General features: G+C 40.4%; 1 protein-coding gene across 1 annotated transcript; it reads right to left on the bottom strand.

The window, feature by feature from the left end:
- Nucleotides 1-1,051: 1,051 nt before the first annotated feature.
- Nucleotides 1,052-24,825, bottom strand: matcap2 (microtubule associated tyrosine carboxypeptidase 2). Its single transcript, XM_079828672.1, has 7 exons — nt 24,523-24,825; nt 20,264-20,931; nt 11,483-11,626; nt 10,276-10,408; nt 2,600-2,905; nt 2,417-2,514; nt 1,052-2,309 (listed from the first exon to the last, which is right to left on the bottom strand). The coding sequence occupies exons 1-7, from the start codon at nt 24,548-24,550 to the stop codon at nt 2,106-2,108; spliced, it is 1,581 nt and encodes a 526-aa protein (XP_079684798.1). The 5' UTR covers nt 24,551-24,825; the 3' UTR covers nt 1,052-2,105.
- Nucleotides 24,826-26,426: the final 1,601 nt, after the last annotated feature.

The raw sequence follows: 26,426 nt of genomic DNA, 5'->3' as shown, positions 1-26,426 counted from the left end.
TTTTAACCAGGTAATAAACAGATTAAAGGGGTACTTCAGCGCTGGGAAGATGAATGTGTATTTAAACTGGGTCATTTATGTAGTAGAAATGTGAAATTATTTTTTAATGTGGTGCCTTCTAGACTGAGAAAAGACAGAAAATATATTTTTGTCTCATGTGGATGAAAGACAACTCCCAGAATGCACTTGCTTCGCTGCTCAACGAGGCTACACCCAAAGCCACGGCCACTGGTTATCACTTGCCCACCATGACACCGCCCCCAGCGTTGTTTTGAGTTTTCATAGTAATCAAATAATTTTGTTCAGTTAGAGAATAAACACTACAATTAAAAACTGAACGTGTCTTTTCAATAAAGTGTGAGTGAGCCGAACGAAAGTCACATCACAGACGCGCGTAGCAGGAGTCAGATTTCATTCATCACGAGAGCGAAGAGCTGAGGTAAGCGCGGCTGTCATTCTCGGCGCGTGTCCAGTCTGGCGCGTTTTCAGATCGCATGTGGAAGCTAAACTTTGATAGGAATTCATTGAAAAATTGAAACACTCACTTTGCTCCGCTCCACTCCGTTATTAATGCCCGACCCGAGCAGCCTTTCGGCATTTACATTCTGTGAGTGAGATCTCACCCCTGTGGGCGGCTTGAAAACATGCGGAACTAGCTCCTTCTACTGGCTGACTGTAGTCTTTAGCCTCTGGCCAAAAAATCCTCCGATGACGCAAAATGACGATATTTGCGTCATCGGAGGATTTTTTCCAGAAATAAAATGCATAATTCTCTCGTCTCAGGGGGATATGAGGGGGGAAAGTACGATAATTCGAATGTACTACCGGGTTTCTGCCTGCAGCACTCTCCTCAGAAACTGAAGCCTCCACGCCTCGATCGCCCCCTAGTGGTTGGTCCCAGTATAGCTCCTAACCCCCACCTCTCCATGTATTAGAATGGACGCGAGACTAAACAATTAAATTATGCTTCAAATAATTGTTTCCTAAAGATGGTTTCTGTCATTTTAGGCAGTTTTTATCACGATGATTTCATTTCAAGTGTTCATTTTTTAAATAAGTTTAGTTTTAGTTAGTTATTTGATACTATAAAAACAGGGGGTGTGACGTCATGATTGACAGCTGAGATTGACGGCTTCTCTGAGTGAAGTATCCACTAAGGCACTAACTGACTTTTTCCGGGATTTTTGGGAGGAGATTGGAGCTTTAGCTTTAATTTCTATAACTGTTTATTTCACACCAACATAATGAATTGTTCTGCATCTGTGAGAGTGTAGGCGGGCTTTTGATAATCGCGCCTCTACTTCCTGCTCTCTACTGCGCAACTCTCGTCCGAGATCGCTACTGCGCAGACTCTGTCCCAAGATGTCAGCGCCGTGTGCGGGCCTACGAAAGCTTCAACTCTGGTCAGCGGAAGTCAATGAAGTTGCGTCGTCCATATTTTTTTACGGTCTGTGGTTTCTACTGATACAAAGCTTAATGCTAATCGCTGAAGTAACCCTTTAAGGATATTGTAGTACATATAAACATATTTGGCAATTTTTAACTGATGTAATTTGGCCTCTCTTTAAATATCCCATTATATGAGAACACACACGTCCTGAGAACCTTCTGAAGGGTCTTAATGCTAAAAAAGTTCAATTTGACCAAAGAACAGCAAATAAAGCTCCATAGGCCTTATATAGACCGACCACTTTATTTTCCAATCCCCCTCAGGGTGAAACTCATGAAAAAATGTCAGGGTCACATTTCAGCATAAAATAAAGTGATCAAAATTAAAAAATAAAATACATTAGAACATTTACATTTTGCATTTAGAGAGCAAGTTAAGTCTACTATTAAGATTTTTTTAACATTGTAAAAAATAATGTAATTTGTAATTTTGCCATTAATATATATTTTTTGTATTTTACTTTAATATAATTAATCTTCACATTACAGTAAACAGAATGAGAGTTTTGTACACCAATTGGGGTACGAGAATTACAAGAATTGGAGGTCGGAAAGGGCCTTAATTGTCATAAAAAATACACATACATATTTAATTTTGTCTGAAATATGACCAGGTTTCGTGAGATTCACCCATTAGCACACCAGCTCTTTCCCATCTAAGAACACAACCGTCCATGCTGGAGGTCAATAGTCACATGTTCAGGAATAAGCGTGCACAGCTCCTCATCGGTTAACTGGTTGACCTCCATGATTTTATGAAGCTGCTCTGTGTAGCGCGCTTGGTCCTGCAGGAAGTGAGGGATCCGCACATGCTCCATCAGAGCCAGACCCTTCAGACGCTCCACATCCTCATAGGACACCTGCACAACCACACACACACACACAAAAGTCTGTCATTTTTGCATTCTGAGTGTATGTTTTGGGCGTAACACTTTGTTCATCTTTTGAATGTTGACTCCAAACTAACCTTTCCCAGAGCCATTAGCAGCTGGAAGTCAATCTTGTCTCTGTGTCTGAGGATCTTCAGGATGCCATCTAGATAAACCTGGTCCTTACTGAAACAACCTTCATAGCAAACAAATGTTATTATTTGCATGTATAAACACAATTCTGTGAGACGTCATTAAGTCTGAGAATCAGGATGTGGTACCTGGAAGCGCTGTGTCCGTCTGTCCTCGTTTGGCTCTGACGCAGTAGTCCCATCGTGTGTTGGGGTCGTGGACGAATCGGCCCAGGTTGTGAAACAGCTGCGAGAAGGACATGCGGCTTGCCTGGTAGACGGTGTAGTAGAGCAGGGCGGCGCGCCACAGGGTGGGGTCCTTGCGGAAGAGTACGCTGTGGATACTTGCCAGACCCTCCTCAGTGGGGTTGATGGGACGCAGACCATGTTTCTTTCTGCCCCCGCCAATGCTCCACGGCTGGTGACTGTTGTTGATGCCGCGGAAGTAATGCGTTCCTGAGCCAAAGATGAGAGGTTTACTTTACCAATCAAATCAGAACATTTTATTATAACTATTAATAATTAATAGTTAGCAAGATCCTAGATTAAGCTCATTGCTCTCTATCCTTGTGAAAAAGATGTGTGTTCAACTGTATTAAATGTGCACTGTGCTGATTTTCTGATCATATTTTTTCCCAGGCACATTTGACCAATTCCAAACCACATTAATCTTAATAACTACTATTAATTTTGTATTTAATCATTAATAAGTGATATATAATTGTTCATGAAGGCTGGAAATGAAAAATGCCTTGTATTCGGGTTATTCATTTATTTTACAGATAAAATGAGCCAAAAAAGAGATTTAACTCAGACTGGAAAGTCAAAAATTATTAAATGCCCATGAGAAGGATACAATACTAATGCAACACTAGACATTGCAGTTAAAGGTCCCGTTTTTCCTGTTTTTTGAAGGTTTGATTGTGTTTACACAGAACTAAATTTTTCAACTAAATATCGAAATAAATCTAATTATTAAACTAAATTAACCATATAAACTAAATTACTGATCTAATTACTGATCAAATGCGTACACTGTCACTTTATGATAATTGAAATGAACTGATGACATCACCGTTTTCTCCAGAATGTCTAGACGGCTGAATAAAATTATGCTGCATTATTTTCCGGTTTAACACTGTAAAGCTGCTTTGAAACAATCTGCATTGTTAAAAGCGCTATATAAATAAAGTTGACTTGACTTTACAGTGTGCAATATAACATGTGTTCATGTTTCGCGTGTAAAAAAAACACAGTATTTTTCACACAATTTACTGATCTGTATACCGCTGTTTTCACTGTCCTAAAAACGGCTTGAAGATTTCCTTATTCTATGAAGTCCCTCCTTCAGAAACAAGGAGTTCTGATTGTGCCAGCGGTTCCCGTGTTGTGATTCGACAGCAGCTTTGCACACGTTGCCCGGAAAGGTCACGCCTCTTACCATAACGGGGAGATGCATGCGCTCAAAGTACAGCGTCCCTGAAGGCCAAACAAAGGTGATTTGACTCCGGGATGAAAATAACAGCGTCTCGACGACATGGCGACAAACACACTCTACAAACCGCTACAAACGCAACACTTCCTCTTCTCCACGTGGGAGAGCAACAAAACCACGCCCCCTTTTTTTGCGTATTCTTGTGGGCGGAGGTTAGTCGACAAACTCTTCTACTGACGTCATTAAAGCAGGATGTACAGGGATGTAGTCCAAACCGGCCGTTCGCTGTAGGCTTTGAAAGGGAACTTCTGTTAAAGAGCACCAATCATGGCATTTAAAATGTTCCAAATATTGTTTTAGAAGTCCCCAACAACAGTTTTGCATGCATGCAATGACAAAAAAGACTTTAGTTTTCTTATAATATGCATTTATTTTTACCTGTTTTGACAGTGATTCTCAAATGATTCCTTTAGTGATTCACTTTTCAAAACCCCGCCTTTACTTGAAGCTTATCTGCGGTGATTGGTCCGATGACCCAGTCAGTTGTGATTGGTAGAGTCTGTGCAGATATTTTCGGAAACGGAACGCCCATCAAAGTCTTATAGTGACAGTAATTTGTTAATATGTGTCAGGAGTTATGAATATGAAAACCGCGTCGGTACCGTTTGATTGTAATATGAGCCTCAGCTGATCTCATTCATAAAAAAACTCCTCACGAAGACTCGCGACAAATCAACATCCCTCAGGGCTTTTAGTTCAAAAGTGTGCAGATGAGGAGACATATTGATAGATTCTCATATGTCTGTGTCAAATTTCTAAACAGAGGAGTATTTTTTATTCAATACTTCCTCAAAATGCGCAGATATAGCCTAATCATGAGCGATTGAGTCTCTTATGTGTTGTTTTCAATTCATACTGGCAGCCGGAGGGCGCTCTGTGCACATGTAGTCCATATATGGTACAGACAGACGAAGAAGAACCATGTGCCATAATAAAAGTCCATAATAAAAGCTTCCTGAGATCGCGAAACATACATTTGACGACTAATAAACACTCAATCGCGACGATGTATGGTTTGTCTTCAAGCCACTTAGTCTTCAAATGCTCATCCTTGGGCAGATGAAAAAAGTTTGCTTTTGAGTCGCACTTCAGAACACAGTGTCTCGTCGCCATGATGTTTTCTAGTTTTCACTGGCGTCTTGGAGCGCAATAAGTGGGCGTATCGTATTCAAATAACTTGACAAGTTGACGTCATCTAGTCAAGAGAAAAAGCTTCGGTCTTCTAACGATTCTTAAAAATCGACTCTTACTTTTGAAAGAAAATAACTATATATACGGTGCACTGTCATATTTCAAACTATGCAGGATGTTTTTGTTCACTTAGATCTATGTTACACACTACATGAAAGGTAAATTTCAAAATTCCATGATAGGTGCTCTTTAAATAAAATATCTCGCTTGGCATTGAACTTTGAGCTTTATCATTTTACAGGTATTATTTATGCTCTAACAGCAACATTACACACTAACTAAAGTTTGAAAAATGGGATCACGAAGAACAGGACCTTTAAGGCATGACCACTGGAAAGTGAAATGCTCGTTGGGTCAGCAGGGTCAGACAAAAACAGGTGGCGAACAACAGACACGTTAACTGCAAAAGAATTAAGAATTGAGATGAAGAATTAAGTGTGACACTATCAGGAACCTAGCCTGACAAGCCAGACCCACATCAAGATCTGGGAACACACCATTGGCAGGGCTCAATCTGAGGGGCGGGATAAACGGTTGTCTTTCAAATTCCCTCTGCACGCAATAGGATGGCGCTACAACCAACCAGAGCAATGAAGAAGGTGAAGCGGAGCTAGTTGATAGATTAAACTTTCGCCGTATACGGTTCACCGACTCTATACACGATGTGATTGGCCTGACCAGAGTTTGGTTTTTCCAGCTTGCTAGCGAACGGAGAGTTGCTAGACGACCACGGCTGCAAATTATATTTGCTGCCGCTAGGGTGCGTCTAGATTTCTAGGCTATCAGGAACCCTTTAGTCTCCAGCGCCACCATTTTCCAGAACTGCAACCTACCAGAAGTGCAAGGTGTCAGGATCTCAGAGACTTAAGTTAGGTAAAGAATCCTACAAAATGACCCCCACTTAATAAGAATCACAAGCTGAAGTGTTGTAAAATACATGAAGACATGTATTTTTTTATAGGCTTTATAGACGGACCAGCACCATGTCCTCTTGTACAACTGTTTGAAGAATTCATCTTCCAGAATCTGGCAGTACGTTTTGGGAGTTCATTTTTAGTCAATCCCCTATCCTTAAGTCCGTTTAGCAGAGATGGACTAAAAATGAACTCCCAAAACGTACTGCCAGATTCTGGAAGATTAATTCTTCAAACAATTTTACAAGAGGATTTGGTGCTGGTCCTCTCAACCTATCTGTCTATAAAAAAAACAGTCTTCATGTATTTTACAACACTTCAGCTTGTGTTTCTTATTAAGTGGGGGTCATTTTGTAGGATTCTTTACCTAACTTAAGTCTCTGAGATCCTGACACCTTGCACTACCTGTTTTTGACACCTTGCACCACCTGTTTTTGTCTGACCCTGCATTTCACTGTCCAGTGGTCATGCCTTAACTGCAATGTCTAGTGTTGCATTAGTATTGTATCCTTCTCATGGGCATTTAATAATTTTTGACTTTCCAGTCTGTTATATCTCTTTTTTTGGCTCATTTTATCTGTAAAAGAAAAAGTGCCTAATAATTCTGCACACCTGAATATAAGGTGTTTTTAATTTCCAGCCTTCATGAACAATTACATATCACTTATTAATGATTAAATACAAAATGAATAGAAGTTATTAAGATTACTGTGGTTTGGAATTGGTAAAATGTGCCTGGATAAAAAATATATCAGAAAATCAACATGCCTAATAATTCTGCACACACTGTAGTGCACTTCAAATCTTAAAAGTATATTTTGATATTGACTAGTATTTTTTTTCCTCCATACTATGGAAGTCAATGGGGTCCATCAACTGTTTGGTTACCCATATTCTTCAAATTATCTTCTTTTAAAGTTTATTATTATTATACCTTAAAGGGGTCCTATTATGCTTTTTTCCACTTTTTCAACTTTAGTATGTAATGTTACTGTTTGAGCATAAAAAAGATCTGCAAGGTTACAAAGCTCAAAGTCCACTCCAAAGGGAGATATTATGTAACAGGATCCACTTTCCAAGAACTACAACAAATGACTTGTTTGGACTACAACGCAATTTTTCAGGATCTTATGAAGTCACAATGTTACTCATTTAAATAATCTCCGCCCATGGAATACGCAAAAAAGGGGACGAGGCCAGGTTGAGCTGAATAGAGAAGACAGTGTTGTCGCTGTGTTTTTTTCCCACATTTCCAAAACTCATTTGTTTGACCTTCCTAAGGCTGACGAACTTAGACTGTTCCTGAACATTATGACCCCGACGTTTATCTGTGTGCTGCACATTTGACAGAGAACAGCTTCCAGAGTCTAGAGAGTATAATGCAGGCTATGCACAAAAGCTTCTCCTGAAATGAAGCAGTTTGTTGTTTGTGGATCACAACTTGCAATTTCTATTAACAGTTCCAGTTATTTTGTTGCTAAGTTTCATGTTGTTGCTATGATGTAAACAAAGGGAAAAGCTTTGCCTCCACTCGCCTGCTAACTAAATTACAGTTTTGATGTAGTGTTTACTGTAGCTTTTGTGAGCTCTTGATTTTGTAAGACGGTTCACCGCTCCTTAGGAAAATGAACCATGGTCTTGTGATCGATTACTGTTTGTATTACTTTAGTTTTCCGACAAATATCATGTTTAAATGGTGGATAACATCGTATCTATAATATATAAGAAAATTACAATTAAACCTACCACTCTGAAACATCCTGTGAAATCTGTGCTTGCAAAGTCTGTGCATGAAATCTGTTCTGCATGATCGTCTTGTTCGTTAAAATTGTCAGGGTCTGAATCAGGCTCAAATTGGTTTGAAATTGACGCCAACCTCAATGTTTACACTAGAGTAGAACTCGCACTTATGGAGGGGCGGTACATTTCCTGAACACGTGCTAAGATCCGCCAATCACAACACGAGCGAGACTTGGGAGAGAAGTGCAGTAATAATGTAAAATGAGAAAAATAGTTTTTTGAACGATCAAGCATGAAAACATATTCTAGTACATTCCAAAAACAAAACCAAGACTTCGTAAAAGGGCATAATAGAACCCCTTTAAAGGGTTAGTTCACCCGAAAATGAAAATTCTGTCATTAATTACTCACCCTCATATCGTTCGACACCCGTAAGACCTCCGTTCATATTCGGAACACAAATGAACATATTTTTGTTGAAAGCTGATGGCTGAGAAAGGCTTCAGATAGGCCTCCATTGGCATTCAGTACATTTACACTCCCAAGCCCATAAAAGGCACTTAAAACATTGTTACAAAGTCCATCTCACCACAGTGACTCTACAAAAAAAATCAAAATAACACCTTTATCCAACTTGTTATTGTCTTCCGTGTGTGCCTCCACGACGCATGCGCGAGAATATTACGCAGATCCGGCGTTCGGACAGATGACCCAGAAGCGATTTGTTTACAAGCAGAGGAAGACGCGCGTATCTAAGCTGTTGAATTCTACATTGATCGTGCTTTAGGTCTCGGCGTAGTTCTCAAAATGGGACTAAAGTGTGTATTTAATGGATTCCCGAACCCCGGCGCTACGTCATATTCTCGTGCATGCGTCGTGGAGGCACACACGGAAGACAAGAACAAGTTGGATAAAGGTGTTATTTTTATTTTTTTTGCGCACAAAAACTATTGTCGTCGCATCGTAAAATTATTGTAGAGTCACTGTGGTGAGATGGACTTTGTAACAATGTTTTAAGTGCCTTTTATGGGCTTGGGAGTGTAAATGTACTGAATGCCAATGGAGGCCTATCTGAAGCCTTTCTCAGCCATCAGCTTTCAACAAAAATATCTTTATTTGTGTTCCGAAGATGAACGGAGGTCTTACGGGTGTCGAACGACATGAGGGTGAGTAATTAATGACATAATTTTCATTTTTGGGTGAACTAACCTTTTAAGGTTGAGTAAATGGTGACAGAATTTTCATTTTTGGGTGAACTATCCCTTTAAGTGTTCTTTTATTTTAAAGGTCCCGTTTTTCGTGTTTTTTTGAAGCTTTGATTGTGATTACAGTGTGCAATATAACATGTGTTCATGTTTCGCGTGTAAAAAAACACAGTATTTTTCACACAATTTACTTATCTGTATACTGCTGTTTTCACTGTCCTCAAAACGGCTTGAAAGATTTCCCTGTTCTATGAAGTCCCTCCTTCAGAAACACGTAACGAGTTCTGATTGTGCCAGCGGTTCCCGTGTTGTGATTCGACAGCAGCTTAGCGCACGCAGAGCGCACGTTACCGGAAAGGTCACGCCTCTCACCATAACGGGGATGCATGCGCTCAATGATCTCTAAGTACAGCGTCCCTGGGAAAGCCAAACAAAGGTGACTTGACTCCGGGATGAAAATAACAGCGTCTCGACGACATGGCAACAAACAAACTATACGAACGCAACCGAACGCAACACTTCCTATTCTCCACGCGGGAGCAACAAGACCACGCCCCCTTTTCGCGTGTTCTTGTGGGCGGAGGTTAGTCGACATACTGCTCTACTGACGTAATTAAAGCAGGAAATACCAGGATGTAGTCCTAACCAGCCGTTCGCTGTAGGCTTTGAAAGGGAACTTCTGTTAAATAAAATATCTCGCTTGGCATTGAACTTTGAGCTTTATAATTTTACAGGCATTATAAATGCTCTAACAGCAACATTACACACTAACTAAAGTTTGAAAAATGGGATCACGAAGAACAGGACCTTTAACAATATTATATTATGTTTTTTAAAAGTATACTTTTACGATTTTAGGTACACTACAAGTGCACATTCAATACAATTAAAGCACACTTTCTCTCTTGTGGGACTCTCTTGTGGCTAACTGAACATTTCTTTACGAAAACATTACAAACAGTGCTAACCCCTAGGCCATGTCTCCAGCAGCCAACCCCTGAATTCTGTGCAGAGAAAGTGAAGGAGAAAGAGAACACACAGCGTGGGAGTGTAATTACTGTGGTCCTGACACTGAGCTCTGATACGCTCTGGGTGTAATAGTCCCTGACAGCAGGAACACAAGCTGTTGCCGACACAGATGGCTGATTTTCATGGGGTGACCGAGACCCGATCCAAAGTACAGAACACAAGTAAGTTGGATCATGAAAGTCTTGAATGGGTCCCACTATTCTATTCAGTTATTTAATATGAGCCTCAACTGACTATCAGACAAACACACACCGATTTCATGCCTCAGCATCCCTTCCAGCCACTGTTCTCTAGCAGTAGAGATGTTAATGGTGAGTGTAGGTCTGCTGTTCACCACGGTCATAGACGCTCTGGACAGGAGGTCTTCAGTAAGATGAACCACAATCTACAGAGAGAGAGAGAAATTTCTAGATTTAAACATAGACCTCTCAAGATGAAAAAAACAACAATAATCTACACTACTGTTCAAAATATTAGGGTCAGCAAGGTTTTGAAAGAAATTAATACTTTTATTCAGCAAGGATGCATTAAATTGATCAAAAGTGACAGTAAATACATTTAAAATGTTGCGGAAGGTTTCTTTCAAATAAATGCTGTCCTTTTGAACTTTTTTATTCATCAAAGAATCTCGACAAAAATTCCACAAAAATATAACAGTAACAGTTTTAAACTGTTTTGATCAGCAAATGATCATGTGAAATCATATAAAAATAGAAGTTATTTTTCATTTAAATTATATTTTACAGTTTTACTGTAATAATGTTCTAAAAAATATTTTAAAAAAATGTACCGACCCCAAGCTTTTGAACGTTAGTGTATAATAAGTGAAAAATAAATGTACTAAATGTATTTGAAATACATTTACATATCTTTGTATTTAATATAAATATGCTGCAATTGTACTTTTGGTATACTAAATTGATATACTTAAAGTCTGTTAAATTGGAACAACTAATTTTGTACTAAATGCACTTTATTTATCCAGAAATAGTGCTGAGGTCCAACTGAAGATATACTTATAAGTGTACAAGCATATTAGATTGTGCTAAAGTGGAACTACTGCAAGTATACTTTAGGTACCCTTTAAATATCTTGCATTTAAAGACTGATATTATACAGAGATCATACTATCCTTACTAATATTGATATTAAACACATTTTAGGCTTAATATTAAGAAATGTGCATTATGCAATAAAAAAAGAACAAATAAATGTAATTATAAATATTTATATTTATATCTCAAGCCAAATGTCAGTAAATATGTTAATGCATTTGCAGTATACTTGGTATGAAATACATTTTGTAATATTTTGCTATAGGTTTTTTCTCACTAGAGTTGTTTTGGATTTTTCTCAAATTTTTTATATTAGTGCATTTTTGGGGGTTAAAGTAAAAGTGCAGTTAACAAACTCTAAATATCGATCAAAACGATTCTTTCTATTTATCTCACTCTCTCACCTCTCCTATGCATCCTTCCTTCTCCATGTATTTTTTGACATGGTACCAGATGCGGCTCTTGGTGAGGAGATTTCCCCCTGTAGCCTGCTCAAACTTCTCATAGGAACCGTACTTCTGTAGGGCCAACTCCATGATCCTCACAGCCTGAGACATCAGCAAGCACTCAGTTATGGACAATAGGAGAGAACTTATAGAACATTTTAGAACAAAGATAAATTCAGCAAAAGCAAGGCCTCATTGATGGCTTAAATGGTTCCCTGTCTTTGCCAGAGGTCATTCTACAAAACAGGTATCCCCTTGTCATTTTGTGAAGTGAGTCTAATGTAAATTATTTACTTTACAAAACTTCAAATTATTTTGGGAAAAAGTTGTTTAAGCGTTATTATATTTCATTTATATATTACTATATAATGTTGCCACTAATTACTAAAATATTGCCTTCAGAAAGGTAGCAGGGGGCTGGGGCCAACTAGGGGACCTTAGCAAACTTACAAGGGGCCACAAGATGCCTTAAAATATTTAAATGAATGAATTTAAAATATAACTTTAATCTAAATTAGTGCTGTAAAAATGTATCCTTTAATATGGATTAATCTATATTTAATTTATAATTTATGCAGTGAAGATTGTGATATATTTGATACCTTTATTCAATTATGTTAGACCTGTTAGACTAGACATACCTGAAAATCTTAAAGCACTGTTTATAAGATTGCATGGGTCAAAAACAACGAAAACAATAACTTTTTGTGCATTTTGACAGGGCAAGTAAAAAACTGAACCGGTCTGACTGGGCCAATAGAAAAATTGAGCTCTGATATATTGAAGGGTACAGGTAAATGTGGCATTCATTACAACGGGTAAGATTGTAAGATGTGAGGATTGTTTTAAATTCACTCAAATTAAAAGTTATAATTTTTTGTAAAGCCTAATTAATTTTAAAGTTGATAGCTTTTAATTATACTGTAATGTTGAAAGGCTTTAATGGCTAAAATTTTGACAAAAAATGTCATAGAGTCATCAGTAGCTGTATTGTTATTGGTGATACTGGCCTTCATTTAAAAAAAAAATGCCATTAAACAAATATTGAAAATATAGGCTACTGTATTTATGTTACATTTACATTTACATTTACATTTATGCATTTAGCAGACGCTTTTATCCAAAGCGACTTACAACTTGGGGGTACAATAAGCGATTGGTCGTGAAGAGTCGAGAGAGCGCAACAAGTGCCTGAAATACTTGGTCCGTGTACATTTCTCAGTGTAGCACAGGCTAGAGTAGGGCGGGAAAGAGGAGGAAAAGAGGAAAGGAAAATTTTTTTTTTTTTTTTTTTTTTTTTGGAGGTTAAGTGCTCACGGAAGAGATGAGTTTTTAGTTGACTTTTGAATGTTGTCAATGAATCCGCATTTCGGATGGCGGTGGGCAGATCATTCCACCAGCTGGGAACGTTGAATGAAAATGTTCTGGAGAGGGATTTTTTGCCTCTCTGTGAAGGTACCACAAGCCTTCGCTCCTTGGTTGAACGAAGGCTTCTGGTGGGGGTGTGGCGACGTAGAATCGAGTCAAAGTATGCAGGAGCTGAGTGCGTGGTGGCTCTGTAGGCAAGCGTCAGCGACTTAAACTTGATGCGAGCAGCGAGTGGTAGCCAGTGCAGAGAGATGAAGAGTGGTGTGACGTGGGTCCTTTAGGGCTCGTTGAAGACCAGACGTGCCGCTGCATTCTGGATCATTCGAAGTGTTTGGATCGCACAAGAGGGGAGTCCAGCCAGAAGCGCATTGCAGTAGTCAAGTCTAGAAATAACCAGGGCCTGGACAAGAAGCTGTGTTGCGTGTTCTGTTAGGAACGGTCTGATCTTCCTGATGTTGTAGAGCGCAAACCTGCAAGAGCGAGCTGTCTTAGCAATGTGATCTCTGAAGGACAACTGGTCATCAAATGTAACTCCAAGATTTCTGACTGATTTTGAAGGGGAGATCAGGGATGCACCTAGCTGGATGGTGAAGTCATGTTGCATAGTGGGACTGGCGGGAAAGATGAGGAACTCAGTCTTTGCCAGGTTGAGCTGTAGGTGATTTTTACTCATCCATGCAGAGATGTCAGCCAGACAGCTGGAGATTCGTGCAGCTACTGTGGGGTTGTCTGGTTGGAATGAAAGGTAGAGCTGAGTGTCATCAGCATAGCAGTGATATGAGAAGCCATGTGCCTGTATGATGGGACCTAATGAAGTAGTGTAAATGGAGAAAAGGAGAGGTCCAAGCACTGAGCCCTGAGGAACCCCCGTGGTCAGTTGATGCGCTTAGGATTCCTTTCCTCTCCAGGCAACCTTGAAGGACCTACCTGTGAGATAAGATTCAAACCAATGGAGCGGAGTCCCTGTGATGCCCAGAGATGAGAGGGTGGACAGAAGAATTTGATGATTTACCGTGTCAAAGGCAGCAGATAGATCAAGAAGGACAAGGACTGATGATTTGGACTCCGCTTTAGCTATCCGCAGGGCTTCGGTGACCGACAGTAATGCAGTCTCTGTGGAGTGGCCCCTTTTGAAACCGGATTGGTTCGAGTCCAGCTGGTTATTCTGTGAGAGGAAGGATGAAACCTGGTTGAAAACAACTCGTTCAAGAGTTTTTGCTATGAATGGCAGGAGAGAGACAGGTCTGTAGTTATCTATGAGTGATGCGTTTAATGTGGGTTTCTTAAGCAGTGGAGTTACCCGAGCCTGCTTGAAAGTGGTAGGGAAAGTGCCAGTGCAGAGCGATGTGTTGATGATGTGTGTGAGTGCAGGAAGGAGAGTAGGAGAGATGGCTTGAAGGAGGTGTGAGGGAATGGGATCGAGAGGACAGGTGGTAGGATGGCTGGAGAGGAGACGTTTAGATACTTCGGTCTCAGTGAGTGTGGAAAATGAGAGAGTATGTTCGGTCGTGGAAGTGGCTGATCTAAAATCCACAGTGTGTGGGGGTGAGAACTGATTGCTGATAGTTGTTGTTTTGTTTGTGAAGAATTGTGCAAAGTCGTCTGGAGATAGGGAGGTGGTGGGGGGTGGAGGAGGAGGACAGAGCAGAGAGTTGAATGTTCTGAATAGTGTGCGTGAGTTTGAGGTGCTGCTGATTTTGTTTTGGAAATAAGAATATTTAGCTGCGTGTACTTCATTCGAGAAGGATGAGAGCAAAGACTGATACTTAGCTAGATCTGATGGGTGATTTGATTTATGCCATTTCCTCTCTGCTGCCCTGAGTGTCGTCCGATGTTCACGAATAACATCAGATAACCAAGGGTTAGAGGGAGTAGCTCGTGCTGGCCTAAAAGAAAGAGGGCAGATATTGTCTAGACATGAAGTTAAAGTGGAGCATAGAGTGTCAGTTGCAGTGTTAACATCCATAGAAGAGAATTGTGTGGATGAGGGAAGGGAGGAAGAGACAGCAGAGGAGAGATGAGAAGGAGAGAGTGAGCGCAGGTTTCGTCTGAAAGTAACTGGTGGAGGAACTGGTGGTGTGTGAGTAGTAAGTTGAAGATTAAATGTGATGAAAAAGTGATCTGAGATGTGTAGAGGTTTGACCAAGATATTGTCTGTAGAGCAGTTGCGTGTGTAAATGAGGTCCAGCTGGTTACCAGATTTGTGGGTATGTGACGTGATGAGGCGTTTGAGGTCGAATGAAGCTAGGAGGGAGTGGAAATCTGAACCATAAGATTTGTCCAGGTGAATGTTGAAGTCGCCGAGTACTATGAGTGGGCAGCCATCCTCTGGAAATGAGGACAGCAGAACATCTAGCTCATCAACAAAGGTGGTCAGTGGACCTGGGGGGCGGTAAAATACAATATGTATTTTAGTGGGAGTTGAAAGCGTTATAGCATGATATTCAAATGTGTTGTTTTTGCAAAGAGCTGTGTGAGATGAGTATTTCCAATTGTTAGAAATGAGAAGACCCGTGCCCCCACCCCTCCCAGTCTTGCGAGGGGTGTGGGAGAATTATATGTTGTTTCTATATTAATTTAGTGATTACATGTGAAATTATTACAATATAAAAATAATGAATAATAAGAAAAAAAATTATGTTAGGTGCATTTAATTACAGAAAAATGTGAGATGAATTAGTTATTTTGTTTTAATTGATTGACAGCACTAATCTAAATTAAAATACTAAAAATATAAATACATAAAATCAAGATGTAAACTGAAATAATATTCCTTTATTTACCCTAAATAACTTGTTATTTTCATTGAAAAACATACAGTTCTGTGCTGCAGAACATAACTTCTGGAATCACAGAAAGAATTTGTTGTTAATTTAATATTATTCGAATCATGTTAATTCATTTTATACACTGTAAAAAAATGGACAGATTTGTCATAATTACCGCAGGAGTACCGGAAATATCTTGAAATATTACAGTGTAAAGAGGGGGCTTTTGAATATTGTGTTGGATAATTTTTTGAGCTAGACAGTCTTGTGTTCAAGGTTATATTAATAATATCCATTTTCCAATAAGCATAGTAAATTAAAAGGTTAAGAGATGTACCTTTTGTAGGCTAAGTGAGCCTAAGTAAATCAGGTTCCTTTTTAGAATTCCCCTTTTAGCTTTTAGAATTATAGTTGGACTGGGACTCAGCTGTTTGTGCTTTGGTATGAATCACTGGCTGCATAAGTGAAATAAGACATGCTTGCAGAAGAATGACTCAATATAATGCTCAATTGTTATGTCATGAATGTATAGACCTCAGTAAATAACTAGGCCACAGTTGGGGCTCTGGTGCTGTGTGTGGATTTATGAGAACTGATTTCCGTCAGGACATGCCTAAGGGTGATCCACAGTGAGCTCAGCACTCTGAGACAATCAATGTAATGGTCTGAAATGACTATTCATCCTCTGCTCCAGCACTAAAAGCTCTAATACAGCCACTATATGCTACTATACTTTCTTTTAAAGGGGGGGTCTAATGCTATTACATGCATTCTGACTTGGATGCTCATGCTAAACATGGCCAAAAGCTTTTTTTATAATTAATTGGACGTATGACAGACATTTCTGTGCCAAATACATTCCTTCTGGATTCGAACAAGTTTCGGGAAGTTTTTTTTTCGAGTATAGAGACGGAGCGACATGCGTCATAATCTGATAACCATGCCATCCGGAACGGGGGTATCAATCAAAACGTCTCCATTGACTTTGTATTGCGTGAAGCGGCCTCCTTGTCATTTTTGACTTATAACAAAAAACAGAATAATGTGTACAGCAAACAAGCTAAAAAACCCAGAAGTTTTTATAAGCTGTTGACCCAAAAAACGAGCGTTTAAGGACACAAAAGGGGATAATAGGCAATTGAGACAGAGTGCGACATGTTATATTACACTGAGAACTACGCCCACTGGAGGGGAACGTAATCAGCGACAGGAAATATAATATATGAAACTGAGATTTGGATATTTGACTTAACAGTGACAAAATGTTTACTGTACACACGTAGGCATACTGAGTGTCAGAATCCCAAAATGTACCCATTCTTCCTGCTGATGCTTCACGTCTTATTGCCTGTATCCACTTTTGTCTTCTTAAACACTCGTTTTTTTGGGTCGACAGCAAATGAAAGTTCTGTGTTTTTTAGCTTGTTTGTTGTACACCCTGTGACATAACAGCTTTTAGACATTGTTCTGTTTTTGTTACAAGTCATAAAGAGGCCAAGGAGGCCGCTTCACGCAAAACAAAGTTAATGGAGAGCGTTGGATTCCCCCCGGTGTGGGCGTGGCCTAAATGCGCTCTGTCTCTATGGCCAAAATAGGTGGAATTCCTTGTATGGGCACTTCTCCAGGAAGAGCACACCCATTAAATTGAAGTTTAAAACTATTGGATCTGCCCGGAGCCACTCTGGATCTGCCATAACCATTCGCTAACGTTTGGTTGTGACGCATGTCATATCAAATGTCAAAGAAGAGCACGAGATCAACGTCATCGTTCTCAGCCACTCCCTCTGTTCGCTGATTGGACCGGTTAAAACTTGATCGGAGAAAACCTAAGAATATACAGCAGTCCCAGACGGAGTACTCAAGGAAAATAAAAATTGAGCGAAAGTACGTAGGAGGGCGGAGCCAGGCTAAAGATAACCTTGTTCAGCTTGCCAAATACCCCAGCATTAAGGAAACAGTGGATGCAGTTTGTTTTTCCGGAGCTCTGCAAGTGTGTTTGTTTGTTTCCCGGACACAAGTCGAAACTGCATCAAATGTCTGTGCTTTTGTTGGCAATCAACGCGTAAGTGCATATAATGTAAACAACACGAACATATAGTGAATAGAAAGTTAGCCAAGGAGGGATAATGCCACAAATGTATTGTGTGTGCGTGTTTGTCATGTAGGTGTGTGTATGTGTGTGTCTCTTTAGCTCCGCCCACTGCACTCCTCCACGAGTTCGGCTGTTTTCGGAAAGAGCTTATCTGTCTTTTATAAATATAATAAAACGAAATACTTTTTTGAGATATTATGGATGCAATGCTACTCTGTAGGTACTCAAGATTAACATGAGATTGGCAGAAACGGTGTGTTACCCACCTTTAAATATTATCTAACCTTGTTATCAGCTTTTGCAGCCGGTTGAGCCTGGAAAACTATTGTGGGATCTCTTATGCCCTTTACAAAGTGCTCCCAGTGTTGTGTTGGTGTTAATAGCTAGCAGGAAACTGAATTAAATTGAATTAATTAACTCTCTTTATCCTTCAAAGAGGTTTATTAGCCTGATTGTGTTGTTGGCAACACATACAAATGAAGCACATTGCTTTTGAGTTGCCGGAGCTCAGCCTCAGACGCAGCTATAAAGGTAATGCACCTGTTTCTAGGTTCAGCCAGGTTTATAGTACAGAACTGAAAAGTTTCTTTTCAGGAGTAATTCCATTTAATATAATTTATAGGACTGTGATTTTACAGGATGTGATGTGAATGAGAGTAACTAGCACAAAGCCTTACAGAATATATCAGCATAAAAGGATGAGGGGAAATGAATGCAAGTGCTAAATGCGGCAGATCGTGGGAGAGAATGAAATAAAGACCTTGACGGCAGATTTGCTGTGACTTTTGGCACACTACAACACTTTTACCAAGTTCAGGCGAGGTCAGCTCAGAGATCTCAGACTAACATGGCAGAGTCCTTATGTACATCTGCTAATTCTCTTCTTAAGGTGTTAGTTCACCCAAAAATGAAAATTCTGTCAGCAATTACTAACCCTCATGTCGTTCCAAACCCGTAAGACCTTTGTTCATCTTCGGAACACAAATGAAGATATTAAGATATCCAAGAGCTTTCTGATCCCCGATAGACTGCAACGTAATTACGTCTTTCAAGAAAGGTAATAAAGACATCGTTCAAATAGTCCATGTGACTGCAGTGGTTCAACCTTAATGTTATGAAGCGACAAGAATACTTTTTGTGCACAAAAATAACGACTTTAATAAACAATTTTTTCTCACTTCATAACAGGTTGAACCACTGTAGTGACATGGAATATTTTAACGATGTCTTTCCTACCTTTCTGGGCCTTGAAAGTGGTAATAACATGCTGTCTCTATAGGGGGGTCAGAAAGCTCTCAGGTCTTGCTGGTTTGAAACAACATGAGGGTGAGGAATTGATGACAGAATTGTAATTTTTTGGTGAACTAACCCTTTAAAGCAAAGTGAGCAATAAATAACAATAAAACCATTTGACATCATAGCAGTACTTATAGGTTGCATCTCAATTTGCATGTAAGCTAATTTCCTGACATGTTTCAAAATGCAATCATAACGCAACATTAGTATGATTTGCATTCTTGCTGGTCAACAAAGAAGGAAAACATTTGAAGAAAATGTCATTGACCCCTTGAGGCATTGGCAAGCATTTGTTTGCACGCTTGAGTATATAAAGGAGCGGTCAAATTAGTGAAATATCACCAACTTTTTCTGGGTAAAAAGGTCCATTGTGTAGTGATGCATTAAGCACAGCTTACACAGAAATCAAGCAGTCTGCGTTAGTTCAGGTAGGCCACGTAGTCAAGCTCCGCTATCAGCTGATTGGAAAAATTCCAACTCCGCCCATATCAGCTGATCCGATTCCTATATGCACTCAATTGGCAACTCTCAAACAGGGCGCCTTACTTAAGCGCAGCTTCAGTTCAGTCTGCACGCTTGGCTGCTTCCACTGCACACTGCTTAGCAACCCACCTCCACCCCAGCACCTCCTTAAACGTGTGTTAAATCAATGTCATCTGTTGTCATTGAGGCATGCTCTGTTCTCAACGGGGGATTTACACTGCCCTACCAGTTTAAAAAAATGGGAGGTTGTCCCTAGAAGCTGCTGCTGTTCCCTGTCTTGGCTTTTCATGGAGCTCATGAAAGGATGTCGCCTGGGAAAACCCAGACAACTTCCGGCAAATTTAGATTTGCTCTGCAAGTACTAGGAACTAGTAACTGTAAGTACTAGTAACTGTAGTCTCAGTTACTACTGAGAATGGTCTGGTTTTAACCAGGCTAGAAAGGATGGGGAATTTAGAACAGAGTCATATCGCCAAATGCTAAAAATATTTTTGACTAAAAGTTTGTCTATGGTATTTTTGACTTAAGTGGACCTGACTGAAGTCCCTTTTATGCCAAGCAGCTTTCGTTGGTCAAATTTGTGTGACCGACTTGAACCTGAAATGCGGAATTTGCATGGGGAAATCTTGTGACTAGATTATGATGAATACCACAGGTTACAATAAACAAAAACTGTCTATTTAATATGAAAAAGGTTCTTAATATGATATTTATGAGAGTATGGGCACGTACCTGTGTGAGGAAGCGGTCTGAAGCGTTGCTGTGCTTTGCTAGTACTTGCGGAGACAGAGGGTTGCTATACTCAAACTGAGGGTTGTATTTAAAGTCTGATTTGAAAAACCTGGCCTTCTCCTTCTCCACGTTGGATGGCTTTATGGCAGTGAGGATGCACAGCTTCTTGATTGAGTTCTCTCCATCACGAGCAGTAGGGAGCACTCTGGAAAGCTGCGGGAGTTTCCTGCCGGCCGGGCAGCTGTTTTTGGGCCTGGGGATGGGGCAGGGGGACAGACGGATGGCACTGCCCAGCACAGTGACGCTGTTCGTTTGCTTGGAACTGTTGGTTGAGAAACAGGAGAACACAGATTGTGCATGCCTGGTGTCTCTGCAACCAAAAGCCAGCCCACTCATTGTGAGAGGCGCAAGGGTCGGCAGGGATCTGTCGCGATGCGTTGCCGTGGAGACTCTTTTGGGGCACTTGTAGGAGGAGCTATTAGGGCTCTCCTGAGCATCTGACTCTTTCTGCAGCAGTGTGGTGTAACTGCTGGTGGTCGTGTTAAACAGGTCCTTTAGAACGCCAGAGGATAAGCGCTCCAGGCGCAGCTGACTGGGGCTCACAGGCTTTTCCATGGGGCTCAGGACACAACTCTTAGATGTTTCCAGTCCTGGCCAATGGAGCAGTTCTGGAAGGAAATATCACAAGATGGAATACTATAGAAAGCATAACAGGCTTAAAGATATAAACATGTGGGTCATGTTTCTTTGATGTTTTTATTTTCTAATAACCATATAAAAAAAACTATATACATATACAATATATACTCAAGGATGTGCTACAATATATTTCAGTTTTGTAGTTGAGACCAGCTCATTCGAGTCCAGGCAGAGACTTGAGTAAGGCCGTTTTTTCACGCGGCTGGCTGGCGTAGTCAATTGTTTTCAGTGGGAGCGCCGCGTTTTTAGAACGCCATAAGCGTAACGACTAACGAGGCGAGTATTTCACACTCATGCGCTCAGCGATTTTTACTGGTCGCCGAGAGTTGAAGAATGTTCACCTTTGAGCAAAACTCGGCGCTCATCACTGTCACTTTTCACCCAGCCGTCCAATCACAGTGGAGGGGCGGGACAAATACAACACCGACCAACCGCCACATCCTGCGTGTACAACGTCAACAGATGAAAACAAGCAGTATCATAACGGAACAAAATAATTTAAAACAAGAGCCAGAGCAAATACTTTACATTGTATCAGCATTTATATAGAATCAATACAGAAACAAACTATCTGTGAAATGAGATACTAGTAACACTTCCGCGGATATTCCGTATCGTAACAAGCAAAGAGTCTCAACTGAAAAAAACGCTGCGCTGGCAAAATGCTCTCAAGCGCCCACAGCTAGACATTTTCAGCAGAGTGCCTAGCGTTGTCAGTCGGCTAAAAACGCTTTGGTAGACACGTGGCCTAAGTCAAGAGCGAGACCACAAGAGGGTCACATCCGAGTCAAGACAGAGACCAGAAGAGGGTTGTATCCAAATGAAGACCGAGGCCAAAAGAGGGTTGCATCTGAGTCAAGTCCAAGACCAAGACCATGAAAATCTGGGGCCTTATTTATGTAATGTGCGTATGCACAGATTTAAAATTAAAGTGTGTGCACACTAAAATCCACGCAAACATTCAACTGGTGCTTCCAGGCTATCTGATTGCAGGCTAACGTAGATCATTGGTGGTGGTCAATTTGACACCACCAAGGGATTTCTTCAAAGAGTCTTTAAACCTCTTCATTGGTGCTCCTTTGTCACGATGACCAGTAGCAAGTTCACAGTACAGCATGAACTTGGGTAGGCGATAGTCCTCCATCCTGGAGATATGACCTGCCCAGCACAGCTGCGTGGGCTTGATGCTGGAGAATTCCACCAGTTAATAGATCTAGATCAGCGTCTTCTTCAGGTGCTTGTTATTCCAGACTCTTTTGTACAGTCTGCCAAATTTCACTGTTGGCCTTTGCCAGCCTATTGTCAATCTCTTTGTTGACCATGGCATCCATGGAAATGATTTAAATTCTGTCCCAGCAGACTCCCATCAATGGTGAGAAGGTGAGGATGGAAGACTTCCTGTGGTGTAGGCTGATAGAGAACTTTTTCGAGTACTAAATACTATATTGTGAATCTTGGTTGTGCCTAGCATTGGTTTAGTTGTTACTATATTCACAGTATCATAGCCTCTTGTACTGTGAAATATATTATGAGGGGAGAGCAGAGAGCATCAGATGGAATTTCAAGTAAAGGAAATACAGCTACTCTTGAATTTGAGACCAGTCTCACCATTGTCAGATAAGTGTTGTGTCCCCATTTCCCTGGAAATAAAATCTCCTTTGCCCACTTAGCGTTGACTTCAACAAAAGACGAGAAACAGATCCCAACAGCATAGTGAAATGAAGCTTGTTGTAAGCTGGTCTTTCACTGTCTGGTGAGTTGATTTCATAGACCAGGTTAATCTTATTAGAAAACAAGACAACTATTTCCCATTCAGCATGACAGGCACTGCTGGACAATCATGCCCTGACTGCATTCAATGATCCTCCAGGTTTTCATTTGTTGTTTTGTCTAAATTATTACATGTAAATATTTAAACTGTTTGTTACTCAATCTCAGGGGGATAGATAAAAAAAGGTGCATCCATCCATTATAAAGGTAATCCACACAGCTCCAGAAGGCCTTTATTAAAGGATTAGTTCACTTTCAAATAAACTTTTGCTTATAATTTACTCACCCCCTTGTCATCCAAGATATCCATGTCTTTCTGTCTTCAGTCGAAAAGAAATTAAGATTTTTGATGAAAAGATTTCAGGATATTTCTCCATATAATGGAAGTCAATAGACCCCAAACGGTTCAAGGTCCAAATGAGAGGTTCAGTACAGCTTCAAAAGGGCTTTAAACCACATCAAACGGTACCAGACGATCAATAAGGGTCTTATCTAGCAAAACGATCTGTCATTTTTTTTTTTTTTTACGCAATTTTTCAACGCAATTACGTTGAAAAGGTCACGCTAGACGCAGGCGGAAGTACAGAGTCAGTGTTTACAAATGAGCAGAAGGAGGACCGTATCCACATATTCAAACGTCTTTGCGCCTGCGTCTAGCGTGACCTTTTCAACGTAATTGCGTTTTACGTGACGTCACGAGCGCGCATCACAGAACAGAGCAAGGCGAGCATTTGTGCTTATAAAACTTAAACTTTATTTATAAAAAAAAAAAAAGACCAATCGTTTCGTTAGATAAGACCCTTATTGATCGCCTGGTACCGTTTGATGTGGTTTAAAGCCCTTTTGAAGCTGTACTGAACCTCTCATTTGGACCTTGAACCGTTTGGAGTCTATTGGCTTCCATTATATGGAGAAATATCCTGAAATGTTTTCTTCAAAAATATTCATTTCTTTTTGACTGAAGACAGAAAGACATGGATATCTTGGATGACAAGGGGGTGAGTAAATTATAAGCAAAAGTTTATTTGAAAGTGAACTAATCCTTTAACCCCCTGGAGCCGTGTGGATTACTTTCATAATGGATGGATGCACTTTTTTTGGGCTTCAAATTTTGGGCTGCCATTATAAAGCTTAGATTAGGACATTTTTTAATATAGCTCTGATTGTATTTGTCTGAAAGAAGAATGTCATACACCTAGGATGGCTTGAGGGTGAGTAAATCATGGGCTAATTTTCATTTTTTGGTGAACTTTCCCTTTAAGGATACATTTATCAGTTATGTCAGGCAACTCTGTGGCACACAATGGCACACATGCCTCTGCAAAATGATCTCATGCCTCATCAGAGAACAGCTCAGACAGGCGCACTGAAGTAGAAGGACCACCGCCTCAGCATCCGAGAGCCAAACTAGTCAAGAAGCAAACATGTCTGTGTATGTTTAGATCTGTAGGGCTTCGTCGGTTGATGTAGCACGCATAAGTGAAATTGAAACGCACATTTGAACACATTAAACATGTTAGAATGTCAGTGAATTAGAAACAAAAAAGTGATAGGCTAAACACCCTTTTCTCATAACTATTTTTTTTCCTTTCAGAGACTTTTTTGCAATTATTTTTAAGTAACTGGTGTCTCAGTAATTTTAGTTAATGTGTGAAATCAGTTCCTTTCACGTTGTGTCCCAGCAATTAATTCTCAGTAATCACATTTGAATTAAAAATCCACTTCAGTTCCCTAAAGCAGTAGGTCACTTTGAAATCCATTGTGACATTAGCGAATACTGACAAACTCACCTGTAACTTCAATCGATTCAAGCATCATCTAGCTCGCGCTGTGAAGCCTCAACTTTTCACCCGTAAAGCAAATGTTTTTATTAAAAGTAACGACGCTCCCAAACGACACGACGAATATCCAGTGGTACTCTGGTAATATCTTGCATATGTCCGGCACAGAGTAATGCTGTAGTTTGCAAATCTCCGCTTATAAGATCGGAACGCGCGCAATCTCCGGACAGTGACAGCACAGCTGGTTCGGTCTGGACACTGAGGCAAGAGCATAAGAACGTTGCCATGGTGCGCTGTCAACGTCAACCCCCCAAAACGTCAGTTCCGTTTGACGCTGCTCGCTGCAGAGCAAATGGGTGGCGCTTACGTCTAGCTCCTCCTCGCTAGACCTCCAGGGAGGAGCTAGAATATCCACACCCTAACCCAGTGGTTCTCAACTCCAGTCCTGGGGACCCACTGCTCTGCAGATTTTGTGTCTCTCTTATCTGACACACTCAGTTCAGTTCATGGAGCTCTCTCCGAACGAGCTGATGATCAGAATCAGGTGCCTTAAATAAGGTAGACATACAAAATGTGCAGAGCAGTGGGTCCCCAGGACTGGAGTTGAGAACCACTGCCCTAACCCTACCCACAATTCTATCTCCCCCCCCCCCCCCCTTTAGACGTCCAGAGAGGTGGAGCTGGACAATTCCAACCCCATTGGACCTACAGAGAGGAGGAACTTGACCAAAGACTTTGACCCAATCCCATTTCTACCCCTTAGCCCTTCCCTTTCCTCTACCCATTTTTTTTTTTGCGTGTTCACGTGAAGGGGTAGGGGTGTCTCGATTCTCTTATTGCTGGAGTAGTAGGGTTAAAGGGATGGGTCAGACAGCCCTTCAAACTAAGATTTGTGTATATAGGTTAAAGCTGCCGTCTGTAAGTTTTGCCTTGGTCGCTTTTGAAACCGGCAATTGCAGTTATCTGCGGAATTATCATCTTTACGTGGGCTGTGCATCGGCGGCTCCTCAGTGTGGATGAATCTTATGTTTTGAGGAGTATGTGTGGCTGTCATTCATTCACTGCACCGGTGTGGATACTGTTTAGGAATCACAGATTCTACGTCTTGGAAGTAAAACCAAAATAAGAATTTTCACCGGAAAAGTAACATGTCTGCCACTTTTGTTCTGACCAACTGAGAAAAAAAAGCATTACAATAAATCGCGCTACCTACGGTGATTTAATCTAACGATCGCTTTAGCTCATATCAAATCAAACCGTGCAAATTATTATTATTATTGTTATACTTTGTTCTCAAAGTGTTTATATTAATAACATCAGCATTGTGTGACTGTGTATTTAGTGTGTATTAGCGTTACCTGTAGATTTCTATAGTCTAATCTTTTGCTTTTGACTAGGTGAATCTCCAGTCGTCACTAATTATTGTCATTTGAACCTTTCTGGATTATATCTGCTATCAAAATGATACATTTAATTATTCCAGTTGCTGTGAGAAAAGGGTATAAATGATCCACCACCTGCAGCATCCTCACATGCTATACTACTACTAGCAGGGGGGTATTCCAGAAAGCAAGGTTAACTTACAGTAACATATACCTTGAACTCTCGGTTGATTAACCCAAACCTTGCTTACTCGAGGTATGCTGGTTCCAAAAACGTGTCCAGCAACGTGGACAACTCAGAGTATGTTAACCGTGAACAGACAAGACATTCTCAACAGTGACGAATCGATGATTCACCATGGAAACAGACGCTAAGAAAAAGCGGCATTCTACTTCTACTCTTCTTTTGTTTAATGCCGATTTACATAACCTACTTAGTGCACATCACCACCTATTTGGTGGTTATGCAATCATCTTTTCGTTTAATAAGTAATCTTTAAAAAAATGATAGTTTGTTTGATGCTAATTAAT

This window comes from Gobio gobio (assembly GCF_949357685.1).
Source record: "Gobio gobio genome assembly, chromosome: 11".
Taxonomy (NCBI): Eukaryota; Metazoa; Chordata; class Actinopteri; order Cypriniformes; family Gobionidae; genus Gobio; species Gobio gobio.
This window is presented reverse-complemented; position numbering and strand designations above follow the sequence as displayed.

What these genes read in the sequence shown, in the direction of transcription:
- matcap2 (XM_079828672.1), bottom strand. Translation starts at nt 24,550, where the DNA reads ATGATGCTTGAATCGATTGAAGTTACAG. An exon ending in CAGACCGCTTCCTCACACAG is followed by an intron (nt 11,627 to 20,263) that starts GTACGTGCCCAT and finishes CTGATGTCTCAG; the next exon opens with GCTGTGAGGATCATGGAGTT. An exon ending in AGGAAGGATGCATAGGAGAG is followed by an intron (nt 10,409 to 11,482) that starts GTGAGAGAGTGA and finishes CTCTCTCTGTAG; the next exon opens with ATTGTGGTTCATCTTACTGA.